The sequence below is a fragment of the Haemaphysalis longicornis genome, unplaced genomic scaffold (genome assembly GCF_048455015.1).
Source record: "Haemaphysalis longicornis isolate Haplotype H1 unplaced genomic scaffold, Haemaphysalis longicornis Haplotype H1 scaffold_4, whole genome shotgun sequence".
NCBI classification, from domain to species: domain Eukaryota; kingdom Metazoa; phylum Arthropoda; class Arachnida; order Ixodida; family Ixodidae; genus Haemaphysalis; species Haemaphysalis longicornis.
This window is the reverse complement of record NW_027526361.1, coordinates 39235942-39261359: the sequence shown is the minus strand read 5'-3', so window position 1 is coordinate 39261359 and position 25418 is coordinate 39235942. Positions and strand designations below refer to the sequence as shown.

The window sequence follows — 25418 nt, the reverse complement described above, 5'->3', positions numbered from 1 at the left end:
CGCGGCTTTGCCGGCATTGCACTGCTACTTTTTTTCGCTAACTATCGTCAAAACCAACCCAACGAGCTTTCTTAACTAAATGAACGCGAGCGCTGCTGGTTAATTACGTATGTTTTGCCTCAAATGTACCTACTGTTTTCTTTGGGCTAAATATCGGGGAGATGTGTGACAAGCGCCAGCGGTTCACAAGTTTCGAACGCTTATGACTATATAAACCACTTGGATTTCGAAGCCTCTTGGTTACGCCGCGACGACGGAACGCCGTGTGGTTCTACTCGGGTCCAGCGAGCGAGCTACGACGACAAGGCGAGCCCTTAAAGGGCTCTGTTCTTAAAAGAGTCCGCCTCGTAGCAGAACGCACGCTCAGTGAGCTACTGCATGACACAGTTGAAAGTTGGGCGAGCTGGTGATATACATTTTGGGAAAAAGCGCGCCGTCCTGTGTTCTTTTCTACGTGTAGTCGTTTTTCGCGCTTTTTCCCTACTGCGTGAGACACAGCTAAAGCGAAAGCGGCGGGCAAGGGCGGCAGGGGTGCGGACCGAGCCGCGTCAACGTTCTTGGACTGCCCCCCACTTCGCTGGTCATGCTTTTTCACTGAGTGGAAGGGCACGGAATTTTTAAAACGAAGTTTTCTTTGCCTCACTGATGGCGTCAATGTCCGAGCAAAACGCACTGCAGGAAAGCCAACTTTTGCACAATGGGTTTCGCAAAACTATGGTGATAAGCGAAGGCACATCAAGCGCCTCCAAAGAAGAAGAAAAACGCTTCCCGTGGTCGGAGTCGAACCTGGGTCCCTCGCGTAATGAAGCCGACGTCTACCCGATTGCGCCGTTCCTACACGATAGAAGCAGTTTGGATTTTAGACTGTGACTCTTGTTGCTCGGTTGAAAGCTTCTTGTTTTAACTGGTATCGTTTTCTTAAGAAAGGGTCTCTGATTTTTTTATCAAACACTTCAACTTTTTAGTGCCCGTGTGCATGTTCTTCCCCAGACATTTTCCAAACAGCGGTGCTTCTGATCGTAAGTTCACACGCTCAACTCATTCAGCGTATCTCTGTATTTGTTCTGCGCATGCGAAAGCCCTTTTCTTAGCCCTTGCAGCGCGAACACGGTGTCCAGATATCTTGATCACAAGGCAGCTGTGAAGTAGGTGTAGGCGTGCAGTGTGGGGAAGGGTTCGGCCTTCTCTCCCCTCTCCCCTCCTCGACAGGCTCACACGCCTACGCCTCTGCATAAAACTTTTAGCGGGAAAAGGTTAAAAGGGAGCCTGCAGCACTTTCTATGAGCGCTTTCACTCTTCCCTTCGGGTCTGGAACCACTGCTAAAGCTACAGTTATCGCAAGCACGGAGCAGCACTAGGTGATTTGCTCGTCGCACCAGATACGCCTTCCGTTCCTGCTTTGTTTTTGTGGCTTTATTTTTACAGTTGCTATCGAAAAGCGTTCACTGCTGCAACTGAAGAAAAACCGGCCAACAGCCGCTACATGGCCTTAGTGACGTAATTCGAGCCGTCATAGAACGTCAAGGCCGGAAAAGAGAGAAAAACCTCTTGAGCGAGTTTACAAGTTATCTGATGGGCATAGAACAGTAATTTTCGGCTAAGGTACTTTGCGGCCCCATAATCTAAGTACTTGGTGTGTTGGGTTACTACGTTCTGCAAGGATTTAAGTTTTCAAAAAAAGTTGAAAAAGTGTTGCAGGGTCCCTTTAAACCACCCCTTCCTGGTCCGAAATTCGAAAGTACCCCGCTCCGCAATAAAGTCCTAACTGCACGAGCGCAGCTGTGTCATCTGCTTGCGACCCATTGGCATGTGCGTAAATGGACACGTGTAAGCTTACACGCGTTCATAAAAGTTTAAGGCTGCATTCCTGGAACTTATTTTTATTCCCGGCGCGCGCAGTTTGTGGCGGCAACATCTCCGAGCCGCAAGGTGTGCTTCAGGATAGCGACGTTCTGGACTCGGAGCTGAGGTGTTACTGGCACATCTACTCAGATCGACGGATGCCACTCAAGATCACTCTAGAAAGCATCAACCTACCTGCTGATGGAGGCGCCTGCAGGGAAACCTTTATACAGGTATCAACATCACCGACAACATCATTGCAATCATCCGCACTTTTGCTGCCCACTGCAGGATGAAGGCTCTTCCAATGTACACTTTCCCGACCATGTCTTTCATTTCTCTCTCGCTTATTCCTATTTTATCCACTTCTTCACCCTTGTCCGTGAGACGCGGCTTTCTACCGTGTTCCATGGCCATGGTAGCAAGGCGGACATATTTCTGTTCAACCAATTTCTCACACTTCCTGCATAGTATGTTACTGCTTTTCAACTGTGAATGTTTGAATTTTTTATTTTTCAAAATTTTTCTTAGCAATACAAGGCATGTTTGCCATTAGTAGAGTATACAGAAGGAGGTCCCAAGGTTTATAAACACCAGTCATTTTTTTTTATTATTCAAAATTTTTCCTAGCAATACAAAGGATGTTTGCCATTGGTAGGATATACAGAAGAAGGTCCCAAGGTTTATAAACCCCAGGCGGCACCTCATGGGCTGGTTTTTTTAGAGATCGCAGATTTTGAGCAAATAATTTAACAAAATGGGTGAGTAACAGCACCATGCGTTATATTTTGGAAGTCATAGGTAATATATCATAACACAGTAAATAGTAAAGAGGAACCTTTTACGAACTCTGGAGGCATTGCAAAAATTGGAAATAAAAATGTCACACTGGTAATACATTAGGTTTCTATACAGGTTAGTGGCTAAAGGAAAAAAAAAAACATTTTTGGTTTTCTTCCAGACGACTGCAGCAAACTGGTTTCCTCTATCTCGAATATAAAATCGTTCCAGAGGGAAATAGCTGTGAAAAGTGGGCTACTTTTACCATACTTACTGCTTATTAGTTCTCACATAGTGAGTTTTAAAGGGTGGCGAAAGGGAAATTGTGTGTAATTAGTATTAGATAGCATGTGCTGCTGGAATATTTCTAGAACAAGATGATGCGGTACTTCAAAAAACGAAATTTCGATATTGTATTCAGGGACCTGAAAACCGTTAGAGAAGGTTTGGCCGTATTAATGGCTCGTCCAACAACGAACATATTGCTGCTGATAGAGCATATGTACGGCTCTTCTTGGCATTAAAGAAGCGTTTATGTTTCGGAAATGTCAACGCTTCTTCTGAGGTTGAAAACTCCAGGCTGTGCTGCATTAAACAGGCAACCTTAATTACTGATAAACCAGACTTTGGTTGCATCCTCTTGCGTGATAGGTCATGCAGTTCGTTTCACATTACACTTGATGGCCCCATAAACAAGGCGTAACGTTACAGCCAAAGAACAAATTATCTGGAACAGTATATCCCCATTCTCACGAACCTCGAGCATTACAGAACCGAACAACGCAAATTCTTTCAGGATCTCATGTCACTGTATGTGTCACTCATGTCACCATAAGTGTAAAAAGCGCAGATTGCCGTATTTGTGAGTTTTTCGAGGTAGGCTACACACCAAATGTCCTTCAAGGTATTGAACTTAAACATTTCGTCTCGTCTTCCCTACGGACCAAAGCAAGAAACGACGAGGCTGATCACTGCGAAATGCTGTCGTTCTCACAGGTTCTGAACGGAGGGCAGAGTGACTCTCCTCCGCTAGGCCAGGGAAAGTTCTGCGGCAGCTCCTCAAGGCCTCAGGAACTCCAGAAAACTAGTTCACCCTCCGCATTCATCATCTACCGTCGCCGAACTCCGCAGAAAGGGGTACGTTATATTATCGCTCTTTTACCTACAGCGTCAGTCAGCCAAACCTTGTGGGTGAACGTATTTCAGTGCACCCGTTTGCGTCGCTGTTGCATCGTTTGCGAAGCAGGCGAAACTCAGTAAGCTCTTCTTCCTTGTGTCGCAGCAATTCCGGCTGAGATGGGAGGAGGCGGGCATCACTTGCGGTGGCCCAATCCAGCTGAGTAGAGAGACGAAGACGCGCGAGGTGTCGTCGCCGGGCTACCCGCACGCAGGCCCCACCCACAGCGTCACGTGCGACTGGACCATCCGAGGACCGCCGCGTTCCCGCATCAGGATCGACTTCCCCGACTCCTTCCACATGCGCCACGGGTGAGTCTCAAGTCTGCCATGAAAATGGTACGAGGGAGGGAGAGAGACAGGGTGGCCATTCAGGATGAACAGTCACCAACGGGACAGGTCTTAGGTACTGCAGTAGAATTCTCAGTCATCATCAGCAGCAGCAGCAACAGCAGCAGCAGCAGCAGCCTGTCTACGCCCACTGCAGGGCAAAGGCCTCTCCCATGGATCTCCAATTATCCCGGTCCTGTGCTAACTGCGACCAATTTATCCCCGCAAACTTCCTGATCTCCTCTGACCATCTAACTTTCTGCCGTCCCCTGCCATGCTTTCCTTCTCTAGGGACCCACTCTGTTACCCTTAATGACCAACGGTTATCTTGCCTTCGTATTAAATTCCCTGCACGCGCCCATTTCTTCCTTTTAATTTTTACTAATATGTCTTTAACACGCGTTTGTTCCCTGACCCACTCCGCTGTCATCTTGTTCCATAATGTTACACCTATCATCTTCCGTACCATTGCTCGCTGAGTCGTCCTCAATTTAAGTTGAACCCTTTTAGTGAGCCTTCAAGTTTATGCCCCGTAGGTAAGTACAGGAAAGATGCAGCTGTCATACACTTTCTTCTTCAGGGACAATGGCAATGGTAATTCTCGGTAATATGGTCCAAATGACTCAGATCCACAGCCAACATGTAAACGCAGAAACTTGGAGAAATAACCTGCGCGTTTTTTTTTTTCCACAAAATTCGAAAGCATGGCCGCAGTAAAACTCGAAAAGCTTGCTCCCAGAGCAAAACTCAGAAGAGCACTCAGCGGCGTTCAATTGGGCATTCACGCTCTCACATTCACCACGCATAAGAAGTGTTTAGATGTCTTCGCATTGTTTTTTTTTTCTTTCGAAGCTTCCTGTCTCGCCTAGTACTATCTCGTAGTTATTGATAATGGTGGTCAGGCTTTTGCGCCTGCCCCGATGCCAAATCTTGGCAGGCGTGTAAGCGCGTCCATCCAAAACTACGAGATACTACGCGAGACAGACAGGAACGTATGGGTTGAACACGAGACTGTCCTCATGGCTTACGACAGGAATACGCGTACTCCTCTCTCGATACCTTGGAAAGCTCAGAAAAATATTAGGCGTGATTAAGGGCTGCGATAGTTTTATTTACACCTTCAATTTTTCAAAGAAACGCTGTGCTACTTTCGTCCAGCGATTTCGTGGAGGATGCGCAATTGACCTTTTGACCGAAGACACACCCCCGGCGACACACCTCTCGAAGCGCCTCGCGCGATCCACCGGGCCCGCTGTTGGCGCCGGCGGGCGCCGACAGCGGTCGCCACCGCCGCTGAGGCCGAGGCAGCCAACCACCCCCGCAGCTTCCCATGCATGCGGCGCTGGGTCGCTTCGGGCAACCTGACTCGTCTCGCACACGGCGATGAGGAACAGTGCGTTCGCCCCGGCGAACGCCGCGTTCGCCCGGCCTCCTTCTGTCAGCGTTGCATGGAACCGAACGGCTTTGAGACGTGGTCGGCAATACAGCTAAATCAAAGGTTTAACCAAGCGAAACCAAGACTCAACCAGACTAAGCCAAGGTTTTGCTTTGCATATCCAAGGTTAGCTGAACTAAGCCGCAGCCATTTTTTAAATGTTAGATCCTTTTTGAACCTCGAAAAATCAATGCCCCGTTGTTAAGAGAAAGATGGTTGAAACGAAAGCTTTTTTTTTTTAATTCTTGAATTGCTTTATTTCCATAAAATATACATAATTTTATGGTGGATTTGTTGGGTAAAAGCCAAACCAAAGCAAAACCAAAGCGAAAGCCAAATCCTGAGTCAAAGCCAAAGTCCCAAATTCCCTCCCCGAAAATCCAAAATCCAAATTGCCAAAGTCTAAATACAAAGTCCACTTCAACTCAGCCAAAGACCAAAGTCAACGTCCAACCCCACAGCACCAGAGTTCAAAGCCGAAGTCCAGCCCTGCTTAGAAAATGTATTTCATCATCAATTACTAACCATGTGCACTGTCAAACTGTATTTTGCGTATTACGAGAGGTCCATTAGGTGTGCAAAGACATCCCATTGTTATGTTATGTGGTGTATGAGTACCCATTTGTGTAAAGTTGGCTTTTCTGTAGTGTGCCTGAAGTTGCCTTTCCTGCAGTGTGTTTTGCTAGGACGTCAATGTCATCAGTGAGTCATTGAAAGCTTCGCTTTAAAACTTGGAATTTCAAACTTCACAACGTCGGATCACGCGTGAACTGCAAGTGCCAAATTCTAATTTCTCCAAGCAGGGTAACTCCAAACAGAGACAGGATTGATACACCAAGATGAGGAACGTTACAGCAGTGCTTTGTAATCATGACCTTATAAAGAGCATTCGTGGTGAAAAATTGCAACATTTTGGTCAATGCAGTGACCGAAGGCATCGATTTTGGCGTAGCTTCAGCAGCTGTACCGGTAGCGCTACACTGCCTACGTTTGAAAACACCTGCAACCTAAAATCCCCCTTGTGGCCCTGCATGGATAAGCGGCGTGCATGTTTGCGCAGGTGTCACGGCGAAGGCGCCGATGAGCGCCGGGCGGACTACGTGGAGGTGTTCGACGGCGGCACCGCGAACGCGCCCTCACTGAAGATCTTCTGCGGCTCGGACGTCGGCGACAGCCTCGTCAGCTCCGGCAACCTGATGGCCCTACGCTACATACAGACTGGCGCCGCCGGAGACTTCCTGGGATTCAGGGCCAACGTCATGCTGGGTGCGCTGCGTGAACCTCCGCCTGACACCTGCAACCGGCTTAGGTGTAGGCCAGGCCTAGTCGTGGTTACAGTTGGGTTTTACGGGCCAAAGCTGAGGGGGGCTGTAGTGGAGGGCTACGTATTAATCTCGACCACCCGGGGACATCCCGCGTGCACCCAATGCTCGTATGCACGGGAGTTCTTTCTTTCTGCAACAATCTGAAAAACAGCCTCCGTGGCTGTCAGTTGAACTTGTGCGCTCGCGCTTAACAGCAAAACTTCTTAACTACCGAGCCACCCCAGTGTGCGAGTAACGTGCCGCACAAAGGGGTCTTGAGCACATTACAGTGGCTATATCACATGGCTGCAATTGCATTCACTTGTTGTGATCGATTTATAACGTGTTCCTTTCATTAGTACCCCGCTGCGTGGTGGTTTTAAATGTTGATGCTGACACCATGTGCATAGACATATATTGTAAGTCTACAACAAAAAGCCACGGTAGCATCGGCCAAGATTCGATTAGAATGCATTCCTGTACCATATACCGTACTGCACTTCAATTGCGCAAAAAAATTGCTCATATACCGTATTTACTAGGTTCTAAGCACCACCTTTGTTCCACCAACGCGGTGCCCAAAGTGAGGGGGGTGCTGGTATTCCAAAACGCTAAATCACCCACCCGCCTCCGCCACTTTTTTTTTTTTTTTTGCGATCTCGACGAGACTAACGCAAAGAATAATATTTCATTTGGCGAACATTGAAAAGAAAAATTGGTACAGTGAACCAGTCAGTGGCTCAGACAGACGCAGACAACACTGACAGTGACTCAGTCACCCTCCTCATACCATACAAGTCCGTTGCGCCGCTTCGGCTGCTTTCAGTATCCCCCAGCAGGTTTTGTTCTGTTCCTTCGGGTGGTTTTCAATTGAAAACTTCAAAAATGCCTCAGCCACAATGTCAACTCCGACCCATTCCCACGCGTCTGAAATCCACGTGGCGATGGTTGCTTAGGAAAGGGGGTGCTTAGATTCGCATACAAACTTTTTTTACAATTTTTTTTCAGGAAAGTAAGGAAGAGTGCTTAGAATTGGGGGTGCTTAGAATGGCAAAAATACGGTATATGGCGAGCAACGCCACCAGGGGCAGTATTCTCATGTTTTGTCCGTTTTGTGTCCGTTTCAAAGTGTCCGTTTTGAGCAATCCCTGATTGCCCAAAAGCGAGCACCCGGATGTGGCACCATGCAAGCACGGCGGAGCTATTAGCCGCGGAAGCTTCTCGGAGCAGACGATTTGAAGCAGACGATTTTTAGTCGCCTCGTTGTTGGTTCGCTGGCGGAACAATAAACACATAAAAGGTAGTTTAAAACAGGTTTAGTCGTTTAAAATGTGTTTACAAGAACATTTGCAAAAGGTCAACCCAAAGCCCGCCCACAACTGGAATTACGTCACAATAAAACGGACGCAAAACGGGCGTTTTCAAAACGGACAAACACGAGAATACCGCCCCAGGTTCCTTTTGTCCGCTGCTTCGCACCGATGTGTTCGTTTCTTTTCTTTTTTTTTTTTTTTTGACTGCAAGAAAGAGACCTCCGGCACAGCTTCAACCTTAGAGACCTCTAGCCTACGTTTAGCCGTTTATCGCTGTTATGTCTGCTGTGCAGCTGAGTGCGGCGGCACCCTGTGGCCGTTCAGCGGGCGCAGCCGCAATCTGGAGGAGCTGCGCGAGAAGTTGATTAGGGGCGCCAACTTTGACTGCGCCTGGCAGCTGCGCTCCATGGACCAGACGCTGGTGGCGCTCAGCGTCAAAGGACTCAGCCTCAGCGAGAGCCCCGGATGCACGGGCATGGACTTTCTCGAGGTGCGCGACGGAAACCGAACAGGTAAGCACGGGTTGTCATATGTGGTGATTTCTCTAGTTACGAAAAAAATAGGGTTTATTACTATTTCCAGGAGGTTGGTAGCCACAAAGACTGTGATGACCGGTAGTAATATTCATACCTCCTGAATAAAGGTATTTTCTACTATAAAGGTCTTTTCTACTCTATACCTCCTGACCTCTCAGAAGAAAGTGTCATTCTTTTAACGTATGCGAGCACGTATACGAACAAATTTTAACGGCTAGCGTTAAGGGCCCCGTCTCGCAGAGAAGCCGGTGTTGTCGGTGGCGTCAACCGTGAGCTAAAAATCCCGTAGCGCCACCTTGCGGCGTTCCTTGCAACCCCTGGGATCGCAAAGCCTTGCCTCAACAAATAGCGTGCGAGCAGGAGCGGAAAGTTTTCACCGCTCGCGGGCACTGCTAGTGGGTACGATGACGTTACCACCAGGGTATAATGATCCGTAGCGACTGATAGCGCGATTTGAACCGGCCAGATAACGCTTTCGCGTTCCTCCCTAAAGAGGAAGCTTAAGCGCTCTCATCTTTTTTTTTTTTTTCCTTTTGAGCAAGCATGCCTTACATCCTGCGGTAAATTATTGCCGGTGACTATCAGAGAAAGCTCGGCTACTGACGTCACGCTACCCTAAGTTGGCCTATCATCAGATAATGACTACGTACGATTATTTTTATTCCAAGCTTCACACCAACCTTACGTGGCTTTTATGGCTGCTCTTTCGCAATGTCCCTGAAAGAAAAAAAATGAAAAACAAAGGTCAAGTACGCTGACGGCATCTCGGTGTTTCTTAGGTCTTGCTTTGGATTGGCTACTTGTTGAGGCTTTGATTTTTTTTTGTCGCTGTTTTTTAGGTTTTTTTTTCTTCTGCATTCACCATTTCCTTTTTTATTCGAGGTCCACCCCCCGCTCCCCTGAAATGAAATCCTACGTACGCCATTGCTATCACAAAACACGAAATCGATACCCCTTCACTCTCCCTGCGGCTATGCCTATTTTCCCTGCTGTATATTATTTTTTGGAAAACTCAGCATGCCTGTTTCATCAGTTCAAGATACCAAGGCTTAAACACAAGTCAGCGTACTTTTTTCTTGCTTAAAGTCGTTATGGCACGAACCGGACCCAGATGGAATGGCTGGTGAGGATCGAGTTCTAATGTATTAAAATTTGCGGATTGAAAACCCCATTCGCTGCAAGATGTACCCGTTTCACGGCCACACAATGTGGATAAGCAAATAGAATTGTTTCCTGCACCTAGCAGCCACCAGGGCCGTAGCCAGAAATGTTTAAATGTTTTTTTTTCAATCCAATCCAATCCAATCGGGGTAAGTGGGGTTATACGTTATGTTTATGGGGTTACTAGAAGGGAGGAGTTTTGCCGCAAGGAACCGTTCTTTTTCCAAATACACCCCCCTTCCCGCTCCCCCAAGAACAAGAACAAATAAAATGAAGAGAGAGAGAGAATATATATATATATATATATATATATATATATATATATATATATATATATATATATATATATATATATATATATATATATATATATATATCGCCCAGATAGCCGAATTGGTAAGGCATTCGACATGTAATCGAAAGGCGTGGGTTCGGTCCCCACTCTGGGCGCGTGTTTTTCTTTCTTTCTTTCTTCTGTATATTTAAAAAAATGTTTACTTCATTAACCGTAGTGAAAAAGAAAAGAGCCTGACCACACCCCTATGCCTCCTTTGGCGTTGTAGACTGCTGACCTATCTTTCTGTATTTCCTCAACGAGCCCCTCATTTCCATACGATATTATTCTGCGAAAGCCTAGCGAGGGTCTCGGTTGTGGCAGCCTTGATGCCTAGGTAGCATAAGAGGGCTTCCCGCCAGTTACCCGCTCATGACAGGCTGTACACGTTTGAGTCACGCCCCGGGGGTTGAAAAGAAGGTCCCCTTCTCCCCGTGTAGTCAGAGTGGCGCTGGCTACCACCCTCAAGCGTCAGATACAATTCTAGTAAATATAAATAGCCCAGAAAGTGAAGGAGAACACAGTCGCCCAGATAGCCGAATTGGTAAGGCATTCGACATGTAATCGAAAGGCGTGGGTTCGGTCCCCACTCTGGGCGCGTGTTTTTCTTTCTTTCTTTCTTCTGTATATTTAAAAAAAATGTTTACTTCATTAACCGTAGTGAAAAAGAAAAGAGCCTAACCACACCCCTATGCCTCCTTTGGCGTTGTAGACTGCTGACCTATCTTTCTGTATATATATATATATATATATATATATATATATATATATATATATATATATATAGGGTTTGGAAATGAGGGGCTCGTTAGGAAATACAGAAAGAAATGCCGGCAGTCTACAACGCCAAAGAAGGCATAGGGGAAGGTTAGACTATTTTTTTTACCGTTAGTGACGTTACATTATTATTAATTTTTGTTAATTTGAATCGAAAGGCGTGGGTTCGGTCCCCACTCTGGGCGCGTGTTTTTCTTTCTTTCTTTCTCCCGTAATTAACAAAAATTAATAATAATGTAACGTCACTAACGGTAAAAAAAAATAGTCTAACCTTCCCCTATGCCTTCTTTGGCGTTGTAGACTGCCGGCATTTCTTTCTGTATTTCCTAACGAGCCCCTCATTTCCAAACCCTATTATCGCGCGAAAGCTTAGCGAGGGCCTCGGTTCTGGCAGCCTTGATGCCAAGGTAGCATAAGAGGAAGTTCCCGCCAGTTGACCGCTCATGACAGGCTGTAGACGTTCGCGTCACGCCCCGGGGGTTGAAAAAGAAGGTCCCTTTCTCCCCGTGTAGTCTGAGTGGCGCTGGCTACCACCCTCAAACGTCAGATACAGTTGTAGTAAATATAAATACCCCAGAAAGTGAAGCGGAACACAGTCGCCCAGATAGCCGAATTGGTAAGGCATTCGAGATCGAAAGGCGTGGGTTCGGTCCCCACTCTGGGCGCGTGTTTTTCTTTCTTTCTTTCTCCCGTAATTAACAAAAATTAATAATAATGTAACGTCACTAACGGTAAAAAAAATAGTCTAACCTTCCCCTATGCCTTCTTTGGCGTTGTAGACTGCCGGCATTTATTTCTGTATATATATATATATATATATATATATATATATATATATATATATATATATATATATATATATATATATATATATATATATATATATATATAGAGAGAGAGAGAGAGAGAGAGAGAGAGAGAATAAACATCTGTAACAACATCCGCTCCAGCCACCACGCATTTCGGCAAGAAACCTCATTTACTAACTGCCCCTCTATCAATGCCTATGCAGGGCCAGTTTTGGCGCAGATATGCGGCGCCAACTCGTCGCTGGACGTGCAGTCATCGGAGAACTCCATGTTCCTGCGAGTCAAGCTGAGCTCCGGCACACGACACAACCCGCGGACGTTGATGCTCCGCTGGCACTCCGAGTTCAGCCGTGAGTGGACAAGCAGCATTTTTGGCAGATAAAATAATGACGGAAGCTCACACTGACGCGTAACACTTGAATGCACCGAAGCTCTATACAACCTTCACGACCGTTTAAGTTCACGATGAGCGCCGATTTGCTTCTTCTTCGCTGCCGCAACGACGTTTACTACATCATCGTTGCTATAAGTGTGAGCTTGCCTCATTTTTTTGGGGAGTGATAATCATTGGACATCACCTTGAAGGGGCGTACGCTATGACGTGTCTTTCTCGTTCCAAGCAACTGTTGCCACGATTACGGCGAACGCTGGATTTTTTTTTTTTTGCCAGTCTTGGCCAATCTCCCAAGTGGGTATGTCTGGCTTGCAAACGTGCGCCGATGACGCTGGGCGGTCGTCGCGAGGCACACACACGCGAGCACTCGGCATTTTCTTGGTTTTGTTAACTGCCGGACGGTCGTCGCGAGGCCCGCGCTCACGTGTGCGCGCTCGGCAATTTCTCGGTATTTTTAAGTGCGGACACGAAAAAATTACGATTTGCTAAAGAACTTCGTTCTTAATATATAAAAAGTCTGGCCATATAAAGGAAATCTAGAACAGTGTGCCTAGCGAAGTCGCGGTGATGAGGAATTTAGATAAAGTAACAGATCGCTCAGCAGAACACTCGGCTCCAGTGACTTGGTTATTTTTTATTTGAATAGGATTTCGTCCTCTCGTGTTCCCAGCCCTTCTGAGATTCTGATCTGGGCAGTAGAGGAGAGCTGGGCGCATTTGGCCGTAAAGCAGGACGTTAAGATTTACCCGTTGGCCAGATATCTTACTTGCAACTTATACTTGCTACTTTTTATATTTTTCTGATCTAAGTTGTACTACCCCCCCCCCCCCCCCCCAGTGTAATGCCTCAGGCGCTGTGGGTACTGTGTAAATAAATAAATACTTCTATACGCATAATTTTGCAAGCAGCCGTCAACGGAGTTTCTTATTTGTGGTTGCTTTTGGCGCGTAAGAATGACGTGCGATTTGTTACTATATCATGTTTCCGGGGAGCGTAGGTAGCGTTTTTTGGCAAGCGTGCACACTCCTTGACGTATTTGCGCGCGAAATCGTCTCGTCGCGGTCATGTGCCGTCCAACTGCCGGCATGCAAACAGGAGTCTGAGGGCACCTCGAGATGTTCCGTGCCACTTTTTCATCGGCCACCTCCATTCTGTAAACCAAAAACACCGTCGAGGAAAAAAATAAATAAATAAATGTCCAATGCATGTCTGCGTCCCCCTTCGGACTCAATTAAAGCTGAGAGAGAGAGAGAGAGAGAGAGAGAGAGAGAGAGAGAGAGAGAGAGAGAGAGAGAGAGAGAAAGCTCTTTATTAGAGAAGAAAGCCAAGGGGTTTGCCAGAATCCCAACACCGACATGCTACTCGGCAAAGGAAAAGGTGGGGGGCGGTAGAAAAGGCCCTAAAGCTGAGGATAACACTTCACCCCTATTGAGCCAACCACAAGAGCCAGAAACCTCATACAACACCACCAGCGCTTTGTTACGTTTTGGTATTATACGGCATGGTCCTGCTGCACTGCGTTCCCTCTCCTGCCCTGACGAAGGGGCGTGCTTTTGAAATACGGCGTGCAGAGTGCGGCGGTGAGCTGACGGCGCCGCAGGGCGTCTTCTCCAGCCCCGGATACCCGAACGCCCTAGAAGAGCGGCGCCACTGCTACTGGACCATAGCGGCTCCCGAAGGACGCAGGGTGTCGCTTACCATAGAGGGGAACATCAATGACTGCACCACCATGCTCCAGGTTAGACGCAGCTGGCTACACTGCTTGTTGCTTTGCGCATGCGCTTGGGCCCCATCCGACAGTGGTCGCGTCCGAGGGAACGGCAGCGCTGGCCAAGAAAAAAAAAAAAAAAAGCTCGAAATATTTTAGGAATAGGCGACCGGCCAAAAGCGCAAAGCCTCATGGGTACATTGTCTGCTCCCGCAGAGCCCCACCACTTCCGGTTCGAGAGCTCGCCTCCCGTACGCAGGCGGCTTTCACGCGCGTGTGTGCGTGATGTTTATCTGTTTCCACCGAAAATAAAACGCTCATGCATCGCACATTTAATGAATAACAACTATTAATTCTACTAGTGGTTTCTCTGAAAAATACGCACTCTGTGACAAATAAACAACACGCACACACGCGCGTAAAAAGGAGAAATCTCGAACCGTCGGAAGACCTCGCAGACGACGTACACATGAGCCTTTGTACTTTTTACCGGCCACATAATGTACTCATGGTATACTTGTTATGGTGACATTTCGCCCAAGCGTTTCAATGTCACTACATAAAACTGACCTGTATAGGTAAAAGAAAAGCTTTTACGAGAAGCTTTAGAAGAGCATTGTTTGTGGCTAATACTCATATACATAGGGTGGTTTACTGTTACGGTACTTCGGCGATCGGGTGACACCATGTCGGCACGTTGCAACTGTGATGATGATTATAAAGCCCATAACGCCCAATTATCTCGGTGTTTCTCTCATCCTCCAGGGAGCCCGGTTAGTTGTGTCGTAGGCCTTTCCTTCATCTCGTTTGTGGCGAAGCTTACCAATGCCGTCAAGGCGATAGAACCTCGAGACTGCTAACCCTCGCTCTCGACCACCGAACAGCACCGCTCTAGGCGGGTTTTATAGAAATGCTTGAACCCCGTGAGGGCTATCAATCGACTGTGACAATGAAATTGCAATAATAATTAACAAATGCTTTAGAAAAGCATTGAGTTGAGCAGGAGCCCAGTCAGAAAAGGCAAGAAAATTTTCTGTAGTTTGTCGCATTTTCGCGTGTCGTACTGTCGTCTTGTCGTATTCTGGTCGTGTCGTGATTCTGATGTTCTGCCGTGTGTCGTATTCCTGTAGTGATTTGGATGTTCCGTCGTGCCGAATTCCTGTGTTTTCGTGATCCTGATGTTCCGTGAGTAGTTGCACATGGTTTGAATGTTATTGCCCATTGTGAAGAGTAGGGTAAATGGCAGTTCTGTTGTGACTACAAAAATGTTTCTCTTTGAGAAAATGGACTTTGTCGTTACGACAGAAATGTGTGTCGAAACAGATGGCTTTGTCGTAACAACAGGACTCCTGTTGTCACAACAAAGATTTTTGTCGTACGACAGGAATTCTTGTTAGGCTTTTCCGGTATTCCTGTTGTGGTTAGACGTATTGTTCTTTGAGAAAATTAGGCATGCTTTTCTGGCCTGTGCACATTCGAGGGCCCCTAAATACATTTTTATTGTTTCAAGAGGCACTTCAATGATGGTCACCCTATTAGGCCTGTACTTTTGTCACGAAGATTGGGCGTATTTATCACGTTGACAGTGAACACCGTGGCTCCAGCGTAACTGCATTGTTTTCGTTATTGAGAAAAGCGATTTGCGTTGAACCGCGCATGGCGCGAGGTATACAGCGAGTCTATGCGAGTTCATATGCAAGCACCGCGGCGCTTCGATTTGCACTTTTGCTTTGAAGCACATATACCTTTATTTCAGTAGTACACCAAGTTCGATTTAAACGGCTATCCTCACGCCCAGAACTTCCCAAACGATAAAACACCAATCATCGTGACGTCGCGGGTCGTCATGGGGAGAGAAACCGGCACGTGGGCTGTATACACTTATAATATTCTTAGCGCATTCCTAAGAGCCTTATTCAACCTCTTGAAATCTTTTAAGTGCGAATGCACTTTATAAGCGACCCCAAACCATCCACCGCCGCCGGCGGCGGCGGCGTCCGCAGTGCTCCTCTATATTTAAAAAAGAAACAGCATCCGGCGCCAGGTTTCGATCCGAGGACTTTGCGGCCGCAGCGCGACGCTCTACCGACTAAGCCACGGACGCCACTTTTTTTTTTTTTTTTTAACTAAACCAGGTTTATTTACATCATAAATATGTACAGGGCAAGGCACAGGGCAAATATGTACTGGGCAAGACACACTACTATACATGCTGCTGCCTTTGTTACATTGTTGATGCCACTTTCCTGACTGGCGTGTTACGCTGTTCAATAGAAATCACACTCATACACTATAGAGATCACATTTACGGGTAAAAAAGGAAAAAGGGGGAGTTGTGTTTCGTTGCAGCCTAGCCTGTTGCTGGCTTCATACCCACTTAAAGCGTTCCAGCTCCTTTGTTTTAAAAGCTACCGTCGCACGGCAGCAGCGCGCAAGGGCTTGTCCTAGTTCTGAGTCTGAGTCGGGTGCCCCGAGCGCGCTGACGGTCCACTCCATCTTGTGGACGAAATACTTCCACGCTGGCTTCGGGGTGGGGGTACACTCCACCGCATCCACTCGCGCACGCCACAGTGCGTGTAGGCCAAGGGTAATGACGCATTCGCACAGCTCCGAGTGTTCTATCGGTACGTCCAGGTAACGGAGACCTGCCCAGTCAATGTCCCAGTGGACACCCAGAAAACACTGCACCTCGTCCCAGAAATAACGTGCAGTGTTGCATTCTAGGAACACATGCTCCGCCGTCTCCAACCTCCCGCACAGGAAGCAGCCCGCACCGCGCGGCAGAAAGAAGCCACGTTCTTCCTGTCGTGATCCTACCGGTAGCACCCCGAAGTGGAAACGGCAGAAAAAGTTTTTCGTCCCAGTCGGAATCGGCAGGCACATGATTCGCTTTAGTACGCCCCGCTTAGCCGCCTCGACTAGTGGCTGTCGGTACAGGGGTGGGGGAAGGAGCTTTGCGAGAAGGTCGCGGTATAGCCGGCGGGGCTTAACTGCTAGGAGGTAGTCCCATGAAAACTGCTGTTCCAGTAGGGTGATGGCGCCAGCGATTTCTCTATAGAAAGGGGCGGCTCCCGCGCCATGGTGCAGTTGGACAGTTGTGACCGGCCACTTTGATATGTGGGCAGAGCCGATTGACTGGAGTGCTCCACGGAGAAAAGGGTCGGACTGGTCTCGGAAATATATAAAACGTTGGACTGTCAGCTTAATCTCCACTTGGACCAGACCTAGGCCGCCGGCATCTAGTCCCCAGAAGAAATTTGTGCGTCTCATAGGCTCGTACGAGGAGCGCCAGACGAAGACCGCCCATTGTCGGTGCAACTTGTTCACCGATTTCTTGTCGATGGAGGTGACTCGCGCCGAGTATAGGGTAGCCGGGTACACTACGACGTTGCAGATGTGTGCTCTGGCGACCAAGGCGATGTGGCGAGTTCTCCATGGTTGCAACTTGGCCTCCGCTGCCGTTAGCCTAGGTCGCCATCTGGCTGCGTTGGCTTCCCATAGGGCCATGTTCACGCCCAGGTAGCGGTGTATTGAATCCTTCCAGCGAGCGCCACAGAAGCTAGGGGGCTTGAGTTTCCATTCACCCAGCCAGTACCCCTCCGATTTGGAGAGGTTTAGCTCCGCCCCAGAGAAGCGGCAGAAGCGACGTGCGAGCTCCGCGACCTCGCTCACCTGGGTTCGTGATGTGCAGACGATGGCGATGTCGTCCGCGTATGCTAGCACGCGGAGTTCTTCATTCCCGAGGACCAGTCCCCTGATCGAATTGGAAGTAGCGATCATTCGACAGAGCGGTTCCAGATAGAGCGCGAACAAGACAGGAGACATTGGACATCCCTGGCGGACCGACCTGCTGACCTCTATGGGTGGTCCGAGTGCTCCCCCCAACATCACACTTGTTGTGATGTCTGCGTAACACGTTTCTAGCCATTTCATCATTGTTTCCCCTATCCCGCAGTGCTGAAGTAGAGCGAAGAGAAACGTCCGATCGACTTGATCGAAGGCCTTTCGAAGATCCAGTTGCAGTACCGCAATAGGCATCACGCCCATCTCTGCAGCCTCGCAGGCGGTCCTCATCCGATGTAAATTGGTGTTGATTGAGCGACCTTTGAACCCGCAGGTTTGATGCTCACCAACCACGCCTCGGAGGGCCATCTCGAGGCGTCGAGCTAGGATCCTAGCGAGTATCTTATAGTCGGTCGATAGGAGTGTGATTGGGCGGAAGTCGGTTACGGCCGGTAAAGCTTTGGAGCTGGTCTCTTTGGGGATCAGAACGAGGTGGCTTTGCCGCATGGAGGGAAGGAGCCGACCTTCCTGCCTGCATTTATCAAAAACGGTCACTAGAATGGGGCCCAATTCTTTTCGAAACGCCCGATAGAATTCGGCGATGATGCCGTCCGGACCTGGAGACTTGTTCCTAAGGAGTTTTTTGATTTCGCGGTCTACCTCCCACGCGGTTATAGGCGCGTTGATTAGGTCTTTTGCGTCGTCCGGCACTGAGGGTAAGGAAGAGAGTACCTCGGTGGGCACGCCGTCTGGCGTCGGTCTAGACCGGAAAAGATCTTTAAAATAGTCGCAAAAGGCTGCCGCCACTTCCTTCTGCCCCTGCGCGACTCCGCCACCGTGGCTGACCTCGTTGATCTTTTTGCGGGCGATGCGCTCGCGCTCGAAAGCTCGGAAGATCTTGGACGGCTGCGCCTCGTACTCGACCCTCTGCTCGCGGCTGCGGACAAGGGCGCCCCAGTATCGCCGCTCTAGCTCACTCCGGAGCTCTTCTTTAGTTAGGCGGATGTCTTCTCGGAACTCTCCCGGCAGTTCTTCGTCCGCCTCGATGAGGCCACGGAGGGTTTCCATAAGGCGCCGCTCGTTGGCTCTCTGTTCGGCCGCCTCACGCCTACCTATCTCTATGGCCACTTCCTTAACCGTGGTTTTGAACCTTTCCCACGCGACATCATCATCTAAGTTGTCTTCCAAGATATTCAAGGCCTCCCTTACCCTTACGGTGAAATCAGGGTGTTCGATGCACTTCGCGTTCATTATCCAGCGACTGCTGGACTTCGTTTGTGAGCGCGCCTGGCCCATTGATATTGAGCAGGACACGAGCCCATGGTCGGAGAAGGCGATCGGTATGACATTGTAGCTAGCTACCCGCTGTAGCAAGTCACCGCTAACGTAAAAGCGATCTAGCCGTGCCTGGGACGCGCCACGCCACCGCGTGTAGTGGGGTGCACCCCAGTCGCGATCATGTGTCACGTCAGTTAGGTCGCTTTCGCGTAGTACAGATGACAGTGTGCGAGCCGCGACGTCGGCGTTGCCACGGTTCCCCGCCCTGTCGCTGGCGGTTAGTACGCAGTTAAAATCTCCCCCAAGAACGACATTTCCCGCCACGTTTAGGATTGGGCGAAGGGTAGAAAAAAATGCCTGCCGAGCTTTGGGTTCATTGGGGGCATACACACAAACGAAACGTGTGATCTCACCGCCCAAGATGGCGTCAACGAGTGAGAATCGGCCATCTCCCCCCAGTTCGCAGTCGATAATGCTACAGGATTCTGATTTCCGAATTAGAATTGCCGTACCGCCGGCACGACTTTGCGTTCGTGTGTGAAAACACCAAAAGTCATGTCCAAAGCAGCGCTCGAAGTTTTTGGCGTCGTCAGCAGTTGAAATTTTTGTTTCTTGAAGAAGGGCCACATCGATTCTTTGGTCATTCAATAGATCGAGGAGCCAGCGCCTCCGTTTTGCGGAGACAAGGCTGACTACGTTAATGGAAGCTAATCTGCTAATTTGTTTGGAAACGGCCATCGCTCGCTTGGGGGAGAGGGCTCACCTGTTTCGGGTTAAGCGCGGCCGCCGCCGCTATTGACGCTTGGGATGGCGCCGTCTTTTTGGCCTGCCTGCCTCCGAAGGGTGCGCCGCCCTCGTTGTGGTCGATTCCGAGTCAAGAGGTCCAATGAGTCAAGGTCCAACGCGTCAAAAGGTCCAATATTGGATCTTTTGACGCGTTGGACCTCTTGTCTCTTTGGACCTCTTGGCTCACCGTGGACCTCTTGACGCGGCTGAGGCGAGTCAAAAGGTCCAACGAGTCGAGAGGTCCAAGCTTTAACAAATCACCGCAAGCTGCCAACCGCACTGCGTGAACGCTTGTTGGCACTGCAGGTTCTATAAAGGATGCTACACTTGCATCCATGCTCGTAGAATTGTTCAAGCACTCTTACGAATATTTATTAGGCGTGAAGCAGAGCGCGGTAGACGCAACCATGCACAGCGTTTTGTTATTCCCACTTACGCAATTGTGTGGGTTAAGTGCGAATAATGCGAGTAAATAATAATTTTGTGGGCTGTCTTTACAAGGAAAGCTCAAACGGCGTTTATGCGGGTTACAGGTAATAATAAAAATACCGAAACTAAATATCAAACGCTGATGCCTCTACGGCAGGGCCTGTTACATCAGCTGTGCTGTGCTTTCAGCGCGCTGTCGGAAACGACGATGCCGCAGTAGCAAGTGCATGTATTTATTAGAAATACCTACATCGTCTATTCCTGTGGGGGTTTGAGAAAGAAAAAAAAAAGCAGCAAATTCAAAATAGCAATCACACATAATGCTAAAAAAGAGAACGAAGCACAAACAACCCAACAAAGCACAATATGCAACTGGAATGCAGCATTTATTAAAAGAAACCAGTACGTTAATGAAAGAACAATGACGTTCTCCAGTTTGTTCGTCGCTTCACTTTCTTCTCGTGCATGCGCATAGGAATGTTATGTGGCGGTACGGCGGCTTTCTTCAACCGTGGTTTCAGAGGCTGCAGACCATCTATTATTAAACGACACACCCAACATGCACAAGAGACACACCATCAATAACTAGAGTTATCACAAACTGTGGTTTTGGCTGTTACACTTGAAATTCCAAGTGTGGTGACCGTGGTCACTTTGTTGTGAGCTTAACAAAAATAAATAACCACACTTTTAATTTCACGATAAAAAACAAAAGAGAAGCAGTGTAGACAAAAGGAAATATCTTTAAAGCAGTCGCTTCAGAGCCAAACGCAATGCAGTCGCGCGCGGCGAGGAGAGGGGCTTCCCCAAAAGCTCGCAACCGGCTTGGTTTGCTCAGGTCTGCTCGGTGTTGTGAACTTTAGGCTTAGCATCGCGGTGGATATTTGACCGCCGCTATCTCTACAACTGCGAATTGCAATATATAGCAGAATTTTTCACCGCACTAACTTCCACTTTCTCGCATGTGGAAGTTCTTTTCCGCGATCAGGTTGATTTCGAAGAGCGGCGATAAGCTGTTGCTGCCGTGGTATGGCCCGGTTCGAGCCGCTTGCAGTTCCGTGTGGGCAGGCGCGCCGGCGTGTTCACAGACACGGCCGACGTGCGCGCCGATCGTTTCCGAATGCTGAAAACGCTTCACGATTGCCTGGTTTATCCTTTTTTTGTTGGCGGACGACCTTTTTTTGTTGGCGGACGGCGCACGGAATTCACAAATTTAGCACGGCTTTTGTCGTAGTTGATCGGTTGGATCGGGAAACGAGCCGCTGCTGACGGGCAGTCGCGCTGCTTGCGAGAGCGACGCAAAGAACGAAAGCGCCTCTTGGGCACAGCTTTGGGGCGCCCGCTATTTGAGAACCTTCGTCTCCTCCGAACGCCAGGTGATTTTTCTTTTTTTTTTTTTCGCCTTCGCTGATGCGCCACCACTTGCGTCCGAACTGACTTGCGCGATTTTGAGCACTGCGGCTGCGGCAACTGCGGTTAGCGTGACTGAACTGAGGTGGGCAAGTTCAGTTTGCGTTAACCATGGTTAGCGGGGTAACCGCAGTTTCGTCTGCCGTGTAACGCAGCAAACTGCGGTTTTGTCTAACCGCGGTTCGCTTGACCGTTGTTAACTGCGCTCGTGTAAGTAGGGTATTATTAGCAGTCTGTCTGTCTACTTTTCGCCAACAACCATATAGCAGTCGTATAGTACAGAATCATCAAAATAGCTAGAACAATCAGTAACCATCACAAGCACCCATTTATCACAATCTAAACCCGCAAAACTTAAACCAGATATTACAGGACATTTTATTGGATCCAGCGATTTTATAAAGTGAGCTGAAGGAGGCTCGTTGGACCTTTTGACGCGTTGGACCTCTTGACGCGTTGGACCTTTCGACGCGTTGGACCTCTTGACGCGTTGTACCTCTTGACCCAAATTGGACCTTTTGACTCGTTGTACCTCTTGACTCGGCTGTCACGTGACTATTGGACCTCTTGTCTCGTTGGACCTCTTGACTCATTGGACCTCTTGACCAGAAGCGGTTGTGGTCCCGGGGGTTCGGCGTGGCACTGGACGCTTTCATGCTGGCCGGCGGTGTCTTCTTTCCCGTTGACATTTTCGTCCCCGTTGCTTGCCTCCTCCTTGTTGTTGTTACTCTCCGCCGTCTTCGAAGCCCCCGAGGGGGGAGCCGCGTTTTCGTCGCTTCTGTCGGGGCCGTCGAGTAGCGCTTATGGTCAAAAGATCCAAAGAGTCAAAAGGTCCAAAGAGTCAAAAGATCCAATAATCACGTGACAGCCGCGTCAAAAGATCCAACGGGTCAAAAGGTCCAATGTGGGTCAAAAGGTCCAAAGAGTCAGAAGATCCAATGAGTCAAAAGGTCCAAAGCGAGTCAAAAGATCCAACGAGTCAGGAGATCCAAGGGGTCAAAAGGTCCAATAATTCCGAAACAGCGTCAGAAGGTAGGACGAATTATGAGAACCTTCGGAGCCATGGCTAGGGTGTGCAATTTATAGACTGCGTAATTTTATTGTATTTTTAGTGTTATTTTCGCTCCCATACTTGAACTTTCACTTCTAAATGTAGAAGATATGCACTTGGCGCGCCGAATGAAGCCGTGGCTAATTTGAACGTTATGAACAACACCATTCATCAAGCTTGTTTTTATTTCGGATTATTTTCTCAGGTTGTTCTCGTTTCTCGCTCCTCTGTCATTTGATACTATTACATTAGAATATTTTGGTAGTTATTGCTTATGTAGAATGTGAGCTTCAGCGATGCCGACGAGCCACGACCACATGTCGCTCATGTTCGGCTACGCTGCGCTGACTTGTATGATTGCTGCTAAAAATATTTCAGACAAATGTTCTTGCATCTCGTTTATCAAAGTCAATATCCATCAAATAAATGACCCTTATAGGGCTCATGATTACACCCACAAAAAATCAAGAGTTCGAATAGCAGTGCTACATTGCTACCCTTTGGGAAGCTGGTTACTAGGTTTCCAGGCGACCTGAGTTGAAGTACGTCATGATAACCTAAAGCCGCTAGTTGCAGTCCGCGTGTCTCTTTTTTTACACTCTCGATAGTGTAGTGCCAACCCCTGCTTGTGTGGCTTCGCTTCCATTTTCCATTTTGTGCAGCTAGAGAGCTACACGCGGTGGGGAGCTGATGCTGACATTGGTCTCAGATAAGAACAAAGCCACGGCCAAAGTATGGCCAGTATGCTTTGAGGAAGAACGCCGAAAATGACAAATGACCTCTTCTTTCTGCAAATTAAATCTATGTATGTTACAGAAAGCATTAACAATGCCTTTGGGCATTTCAAACCACAAACACACTAAACACACCGATTTCCTGGAAATGGGGGTGACGCCGGGACAGAAACGTCCGGTGAGGTAGAGAAGGTGCCCTTGGTAACGCATCCGTAATAAGGCATTATGCGCGTTGTGTTACCAGCAAACACAAGAGCACATGGATGCAAAATGCCAAAAAATTACAAGTTGTTTGTGATTGAGTTAGAAAGCGACTGGTTCCTATCCCCTAGCGAAGGGGATCAATTACGCGGCTTTATCACAGGTACTCAAAAGTGGAAAAAAATTGTTAGCGTCACTGATTTCTAAACAAAGATATGGTGATAATAAGTCGCTAAAAAGAAAGCGATATACGCAACATTAATATTATCTCAAAGCTACAGTTATTACGGCAACAAGTCCGCAGATAAATAGTGCTTCATTTGGGAAGGCCGCATGACCTTTTCACTACGTTCGGAGCCGCTAAATGGCATTGTTAATGTTCGCTTAACCACTGAAATAATTTCCCATGCCCGTGACGCAAACGTATTTTTGTATGAGAGCAACATGCATATACTTGAAAGAAAAACTAGCATATAGGGCTCGGAAATTGGTGCTTAGAACGAATGAACACGCTCCTTGTAGGGAAAACGAAGAGGCAGCGGAGTTATAATCCTGGCCCTTAGCAAACAAAAGTACGCCAAGGTGAGGCTCATAAAGAGACAAGATCACTTGATTGGCCTTAGCTCCGTCAAAAGATAGAAGTCAGAATATCTAATATTGGACCTCTTGACTCGTTGGACCTTTTGACTCGCCTTAGCCGCGTCAAAAGGTCCAATACAAGTCAAAAGATCCAACGAGTCAAAAGATCCAACGGGTCGAAAGGTCCACAGTGAGTCAAAAGATCCAACGAGTCAAAAGATCCAACACGTCAAAAGATCCAATATTGGACCTTTTGACTCTTTGGATCTTTTGACTCTTTGGATCTCTTGACTCGGAATCGTCGAGTAGTTGCTCCTCCTTGCCCTCCGTCGGCGGCTCCGCCGACGCTGTCCCGAGCAACATCTATAAACGTTGGTCCCGAGAGCCCCGCTGATGCACAATGGCGGGGGGAGAAAGGTGCTTTGTGTCTGCAGGACCCCGTCGATTTCCGGTGTGGTCTTTTGGAGGGGACAGGGGGCGGCGGCTTCGTCACTGTCGACTGGATCAACCGTGGCGTCTCTCTCCTCCGCAATAACTCGTTCCGTGCTGCTGCTGTTGGTGGTGGTGACCTCACCTGGGGCGGAGGCGTTGGCTGGGGCTTCGTCTCTTTCGTTTTTCTTGGCAGCACGAGTTACCTCGGACTGGAAGAAGGGCTGGGAGGTCATCGTCTCCTGGATTTCTTCGATATCCATGAAATCGTCCAGTGGTTGGGTCGTGCGCATTCCTCTGGCCCTGGCCGCGTAGCTTTGTTCGCACGCTGAACTGTCGTGACCAAAACCACGGCAGGCCCGGCACCAAGGTGTTGTGCACTGCCTCCGCATGTGGCCAAGTTGTTGGCAGCGCAGACACATGGCGGGGCGGCCAGGAACTTCTATGAGCACCATGTTCCCGTACATCTTCACCTGATGGGGGAGCGCGTCAAGCGAGTTCACGTTCCTTGGGGCGATCTGTACTATTCTCGTGGTGCTCCCCATGTGGCCCATGCCCGGGCGGCGCCACTTTTCAAACGAAATGCTTTTCACTTCGCCGAAGCGTTCCAAATGCCGCACGAGGAGTTCATTGGGCACGGTTGTCGGCACCCAGTGAAGCTTCACTGCTTTTTCCTGGTTGTTCGGGTCGATCACCAGGCACCGCTTCCCTTTGGCCTCGATTTCGCCCTTCGAGGCCAGACTCTCCATGTCTTCTGCTGTCTGGAAAGTGACCATCCAAACGTGATTGAATTGGAATGGTCCCAGTCCAGTGATTTTCGTCAGGTCGGTAGTAGCGCT

The 25418-nt window shown here is 48.5% G+C and overlaps 1 protein-coding gene across 1 annotated transcript in view; it reads left to right on the top strand.

The window, feature by feature from the left end:
• Positions 1-25418, top strand: part of LOC144179721 (cubilin-like) — a 158025-nt gene that overhangs the window by 89756 nt on the left and 42851 nt on the right. The window contains 7 exon segments of the mRNA XM_077708164.1: positions 1900-2075; positions 3619-3759; positions 3905-4110; positions 6624-6829; positions 8474-8692; positions 12001-12147; positions 13763-13929. Of these exon segments, the coding sequence (XP_077564290.1) occupies positions 1900-2075; positions 3619-3759; positions 3905-4110; positions 6624-6829; positions 8474-8692; positions 12001-12147; positions 13763-13929 (1262 nt within the window).